Below are 7,153 nucleotides of genomic sequence, written 5' to 3'. Positions count from 1 at the left end.
TTTTATTTACAAAAAAAGTTCTAAGGTTCAAAAAAACATTCAGTGAACTGAAAAAGTGAGGTCGGTAATATAGGAATTTAGTTGTGTCACATGCCCTTAAAAGTTTTTTTTAGAAATGTTCAGCAATTAATTTTAAAGAGAATTGTGGTTTGGTTTTTTAACATTTTTTTCACAGAGCAACAATATATAAACAAATATAGTGACAAAATTGACCATTTTAGCTTTGTGAATTTTCATCTCAAGAAAAAATACAGATAGAAACTCACTATCAGCCGGAGTTAATGCACATGCATTCATAAAACATAATTAATTTTAATAATATTTAACTTAATTATTATAAACAATTTCTATAAACAAATTCTTTATAAACTAGTTTTTCTTATAGCTGAATTGATTTTTCTGAACAAAAGTGATTCAAAATTGTCTTTAAAGCCATTTATATACTTTAAGATTTATTAAACATAAACAATATAGATTGTTTATAACAATATAGTTAAACAAGTCTCCTAATCGGCCGTTTTCTCGTAGAAAAAAAATGTTTTTTTCTTGAATAATTATTAGAGTGACATTTATTGCGGTGACTAATTAACGAAATTAAATAAAGAATAATTTATATGAATTTATTTATATGTTATAAGCAATTTTTTAAAATAAAACTATGATTTATTTTTTTTACATGCAAAAAGGACGGTTTTCCACTGAAATTATCTGACAATAAACTAACAGTGATTCCAAAATTGGATATGGGACATTAAATAATAATTTGCGTAATTGTTAATAACAATTTTAAAACAATGCGGGAGCGCGTGCGAGAGATAACCACCTAGCAATGAACCTGGATCTGTACTTTTTACTTGACAGTCACTTGTTCTTCATTTGTCTTTCATGAAGCTACGTACAAAACAAATGAAAGATAAGTGACTTTTAAATACGCAAGTACAGCGTTATTGCACCTTATTTTCACTTGTTTCACATTTATTTTTCAGGAAGTTGCATAAAAAAATGAAAGATAGGTGACTTCTAAAAACGCAAGTACAGCGTTATTGTTATGGACAGTTTGCTACAGAAATTGTTATTAACAATTACGCAAATTATTATTTAATGTCCCATATCCAATTTTGGAATCCCTGTTAGTTTATTGTCGGATAATTTCAGTGGAAACCCGTCCTTTTTGCATGTAAAAAAAAATAAATCATAGTGTTGTTAAAAAAATTGTTTATAACAATTATATAAATTATTCTTTATTTAATTTCGTTGGTTAGTCACCGCAATAAATGTCAATCTAATAATTATTGAAGAAAAAAACATTTTTTTCTACGAGAAAAACTCGTTTATAAAGAATTTGTTTATAGAAATTGTTTATAATAATTAAGTTAAATATTATTAAAATTAATTATCTTCTAAGAATGCATGTGCAATAATTCCGGCTGATAGTGGGTTTCTATCTGTATTTTTGCTTGAGATGAAAATTCACAAAGCTAAAATGGTCAATTTTGTTACTATATTTGTTTATATATTGTTGCTCTGTGAAAAAAATTTAAAAAGCGCAAACCACAAGTCTCTTAACAATTAATTGCTGAGCATTTCTAAAAAAAAACTTTTAAATCGGTTAAGAAATACGACCTGTGGGCGATCATGTACAGTAAATTCCTATTCCAGACCACTGTGCTGCGGTGTGACGGCACATCGGACTTTACCTGTAACACACACACACACATATTATGTAGTATATATTATTATAGAGTAATTTGAATTTCATCTCATAAAGTTCCTTTGGAAATTGAACTTTCTAAATTGTGAAAATAAATTCTCAAAAGAATCTATTTTGACCAAAGTGTTTAACAGTTAAATTTGCTTGATTATATTGGTTTTTGTGAGCACATTGTGTAATATTTCTAATTTTTATCCTTATTTTCTAATTACATTTATCACAAAATATATTTATCAATAATAATTACCTGGTGGATATCCTTCTGGTTTTCGTGTTGCCAAATACCAAAGCAGGAACGTAACAATAAAAACTATTGTTGTAGTTAAAACCAAACTAAAAAAATTTGACTGACATTAAAAGACCAATCAAATATTAATTTAAAATTTCTGCAAATTATAAAATTATTTTTTTCTTACAGCAGGTTTAAAAATGTGAAAACAGACCTTTTATCCATTATGTATAAAAACTTAAAAACAGAACAAATTTTAAGTAAAGCAAAATTGTTAGATTGTTTTGAGATTGAGAATTTTTCCTCCTTATTTGATGCCCCCTTAAGGCATGTATTATTATTATTACACCATTAAGCCATTTCCCTTTCGGGGTAGGCGTGACTCACTCGGCAAGCCGGTAAAAATTACATCTAATATCATCCAGGATATAAATGCTTCACTCTGAAACACGGAAAAAAATAGATGTTCAAACGTAACATCTAGATGTTCAGGGTTAACATATTTTATGTTTAACTATAGGACAACAATCTAGATGTTCAAAGTTAGCATCTGTAGATCTTAAAAAAGTGAGATGTTACTCTCTAACATCCAAAATGTTCAGTTGAAATATTCAAGATATTATATGTATGGTTATGTCAAATAACGCCTGTAAATATTTGAGGAGTTTAATTATTTATGGTTATTTAAGGAATTACTTCATAGCTTATTTGTAAATTTAAAATTAAACTGTAATGTTCGTACATAAAGAAAAAACAGATTATTACACCAATAAGCCATTTCCCTTTCGGGGTAGGCGTGACTCATTCGGCAGGGGAAAGGAGTATTGTGTGGAAGGGATAGAGATTTTTCAGATTCATACAGAATTCTCGTGCTATTTAAGTAAATAACACGTTCGTTCCGCAACACTGCTCCGACCCAGGTTGCTGATCAATCTGTCTAGCAATCACCCCAAGCGAAGAACCTCACGAAGTAAATAAAGGGTATGAAATGTCGATCAGATGATACATTCAGTCATGTTGAGATTATGTTCAATATTTTTAATTCAAAATAAGGACGGGGGTAAGTAATCAAAGAAAGAATTATCTGTAATCTGAATTTAAAATTCTATCTATTTTGAGTTACTTAAATTCAGATTTTATTTTAAATTGATAAACATTTTGTCAAATCTTTTAAGTCAATAAACCTGGAAATTAAGATCATTGTTCTCTCCTTTGGACAGAAAAAAATCATTATCCAATTGTATGAAAAGAATAATTAATTTTGATTCTATGGAAATGTTCCAAAATTGTAATATTCCATAATTGTATTGCGCTCCGACGGTTTTGACATCTCAATATGTTTCAGTTTAATATACACAATTTTTTACGCCTAACATCTCAAAAAGATAGTAAATGTTTGACATGAATATCTGCATGTTAGGTGCTACAATCTTACCCTTTGAACATCTACATTTAAACATCCACTTTTCTCCATGAAGTTTCTGGAATTTGATTCTATATAGTCTACCTATGCAATATATATATATTACATTTTGGAATTAAGGTTAATTTCAGAAAAATACCCGTACCTTATGAAAAACTACACTTTATAGATGTTGAAATATCATATTGTGTATTTCGAAGATTCTATAAGCAAACTCTTTTGATATTTTAGTGCCTAAATGGCTTGATAAGACATTAAAGAGTGAACGAATTCTATGTTCGCAAAAGAGCACATTATTATATTTCAAACCCTATGAAGATTAATCTTTTAATTGAAATTTTTATCATCAATATCTGGCATGAAGTTACTATTTTAAATGTCTATTTTTACGGAAATCAACGTTGATTAAATTTCTTAATTATTATCGGATCTATTTCAGGCCCCAGTATTACCGCTTATACTTCCTTTAAAAATAAAAAAAATTATGTAACTATTTTTTTCCACTAAATTGAACATAATAAGATTAGTGATGAATCATAAAAACACACATTTTTTCAATTCTTAAGATACGAATAAGGTGACTTCTCCGAGAAAAAGAATCTTATGAGTGAAAGAAGTTTGAACGGTGAAATTGTTTATAAGAATTTTTAAAACAATAATAATTATATTGTTGAATGGCAATCTAAGGTGTTAGGATTCTTCAGATGAAAACAAATGACTGCAGAACAGAATGAAAATTTTGTTTGTTAAAAACTTCGGTATATGTGTATTTGCTTATAACAATTTGTGATAAAAATAACAACTGGTGTTGACCGATAATCTATTTGACGAAATATTATTTTTTAGGTGAAAACAAATTAAGAATAAGGTATTTTCTTGGTCGATTTAAAATGTTTAAAAAATGTGTTGCTTTAAAGTCCAAGGCTTTTGCAGAAAAACGATCGCATCGTATTGAAACCTTGCGTTTAACTCATCATCAGATCGAGTAAATTGTTCCTGATTTATTTTTAATTTATCACATCAAGACCAAATTATACTCCTTAAATTGGGACCAAGAGCACGACCAAATATTTTGTGATTCCTGAGTAATCATAAAAATGTTTTGCTCATGGAATGGAAATTTCTGTAAAGCTAAAAATACGAGATTCATAGCATTACAATTTCAAGATCTCTTGAATCGAATTTTTTTATCTGTTTTTGTTCTTTCCACTTTATATACCTACATGTAAAAGTTAACCGTTTTTTACCTAGATTAATAATTAAATTATAGATAATAATATAAATATCAATACCAATTATATTGTGTTCAATATTAAAGATTCTTAATGCATTGCATAGAGTAAAAAAGAAGTGAAATATAACAAAAAACATCTACAATGTAAAATATTTCGCCAAGTGAAAAGTTTTTAGTAAAATCAATATAGTGCTTGAACCTAAATCTTTCAATTTATTAAGGGGGGGGGGGCGTTAATTCGTGCAAAAAAGGCACCCTTTGCGATTTTTTTTACGACAATGTTAAAATCTATTAATTAAAACCAATGGTTCATTAAAGTATAGTATTCGAAGAATATTTTGTAAAACTTTCATGTAGAAATATTAAAAAATACCGCAATGACATCAATTATTGGGAAGCGTCTCCTGAAAAAGTAGAATTGCGGTGCACCTTATAACTCTCCATCATTATCTTGTAAATTATGTACAGAAATAGTGTTCCAAATTTCAAAAGGATATCGGTGCAGTAGTTTTGAAGTTAGGAGGGGTATCGACTTTGGAAACGTGAGTTGTGGGAAAAACGCTTTAAAGTTTTGAACACTAAAAAATTTGGAATAATACATAATCGATTCATAATCGATGCCAGGTCCATAAAGAATGTTGCTATCATCCATGGTGTCTAAAGCATCTTTTTGCTCCTGTCTAAGACGAATCCTGTCTTCGTTTGTCTGTTTTTTCAGCTCTGAGTCGTGTTGTCCTACGCTGAGTCGTGTATGAGGCGCGGTTGCTAAAACCGCTGTATCCTCGTTAGTTTTGCTCCGATTTATCTCAAATTTTCACACAATGTTCTTGAAAGCTTCTCCATTTAGAAAATTAAATAAAACAATTGAAGATTTTTTAAAAACGTTACACCCCCGTTAAACAAAATTACAGAAACGGCAAGAATGTATTAACAAGTTGGGGGGGGGGGGATCTTGGCGATATTTTCTCTTTTTATTTTAAATAATAAAACGCCAAAATTCTTAAATTTTCTGTACCTTTTTCAATATAATAATTTAAAGTTTGCAGTATACAGAAATAACAACAAAATCGGAATGATCCAGGAAAGGGCAAACACATGTTATGTTAGTGTTAGTATTGATAATCTCAAAGTGATACTGGTCACATGTTGGAACAGGCCACATATTGGACATGGCAGGTTTGAAATTTATAATGAATTTAACAATTTACCCTACAATCAAACAGATTATGAGGGCTTATTTGGAAATCAAATAAGTGTAGTGATTGTTAGAACTAGTTTTTAAACGTATGTAATTTTTTAAAACATGAACTATAAATTATCTAATTTCTTTGCATTTATTACTAAACAACAATTTTTACGTGAAGTTTCGATTTTATATAACGTAATGAAATATATTTTAATTTTATTAATTTGATTTTACACAATTATTCTATTAAAACGAAACATTCTTTTTCATGTAACCTGATTCGCACAATTCACTAAAAAAATATTCACCATCTGCCTGACTGTACATCATTAAAACTTAAGAAATATGTGATTAGCAAAATAAATAAAGTTAATAAATTATTAATAATTGATGTAAAAAATTAAAATACCTAATGCTACCAGACACTAGAGAGGACTATAATAATTCGCGTTGTATTAATAATTCGAACTTATATTTTTCTTTTGGAAAAATAAATAATGTTATTTTTTACATTTAGAATTTTATTTTGAACAATTTAAGTTTCTAGAATTAAAAATTAAAAATCCAAATTTTCCAAACCGATGAAATTGAATAATCTGTATGTGTCGGACGCTTGAAATTACTGTGTGACTTGAATGTGTATGAGAATACTTAAGATTAAATCGCAAAAATGTTTAATCGTAGAATCAACAAGGATAAATAAAATCGAGCATTTCGAAAGTACGCTCATGGATAGATCGAACTAAAAAAATCCCAACTGAAAATGTAAAGAAATCTGAAATGAATGATATAGTGCTGAAGAAAAACCTATTGAAATCGGAACGGACACCAGACGTGACGGTAAGTCATAGATACATGGCAAGGCAAGTCTAGGTCAAAGACCAGCCAATGTTCGATGGCAATCCAGCTGATTGGCAACTATTTATCGGTAGTTTTCGCGAATCGACCGGAGAATGCGGATTTCCACAGAGAGAGAATATGCTGCGGTTGCGGAAATCTTTGAAAGAAGAAGCTCTGGAGGCCGTCAGAGCCTCGCTAGCGTCAACGAACGTTGACAAAGTGATCAAGACACCAAAGAGACGCTTTGGAAGACCAGAGTACATCGTCGATGAATTAACAAGTCAAGTTACCGGAATGCCGACCGTGAAAGAAGATAAGCCAATGACATTGATCAAGTTTGACGACGCGATCTCGAATCTGGTGACTACAGTGGAGTCGCTTCAATCTTCAGAAATGTCAGATTCTCACTTACTGAAGCAATTGATAGGAAAATTACCAACAGGGTTGAAAAATAAGTGGGGTGAGGCTTTATTCCAAAATACCAAGAAAGCAACAATTGTAAATTTTGCAAAGTGGCTTCAGAACAGAGC

General features: G+C 29.7%; 1 protein-coding gene across 1 annotated transcript in view; it reads right to left on the bottom strand.

Annotated features, from left to right (window-relative positions):
- The window catches only part of LOC117176510, a 37,750-nt gene extending 31,640 nt beyond the window's left edge, over positions 1 to 6,110 (bottom strand). Inside the window, exons 1-3 of the mRNA XM_033366765.1 lie at positions 6,092 to 6,110; positions 5,197 to 5,362; positions 1,959 to 2,044 (exon numbers count right to left, since the gene is read on the bottom strand). Of these exons, the coding sequence (XP_033222656.1) occupies positions 1,959 to 2,044; positions 5,197 to 5,362; positions 6,092 to 6,110 (271 nt within the window). The remainder of the gene's footprint in view (positions 1 to 1,958; positions 2,045 to 5,196; positions 5,363 to 6,091) is intronic.
- Positions 6,111 to 7,153: the final 1,043 nt, after the last annotated feature.

Source organism: Belonocnema kinseyi, chromosome 7, assembly GCF_010883055.1.
Source record: "Belonocnema kinseyi isolate 2016_QV_RU_SX_M_011 chromosome 7, B_treatae_v1, whole genome shotgun sequence".
Lineage (NCBI taxonomy): Eukaryota > Metazoa > Arthropoda > Insecta > Hymenoptera > Cynipidae > Belonocnema > Belonocnema kinseyi.
This window is presented reverse-complemented; position numbering and strand designations above follow the sequence as displayed.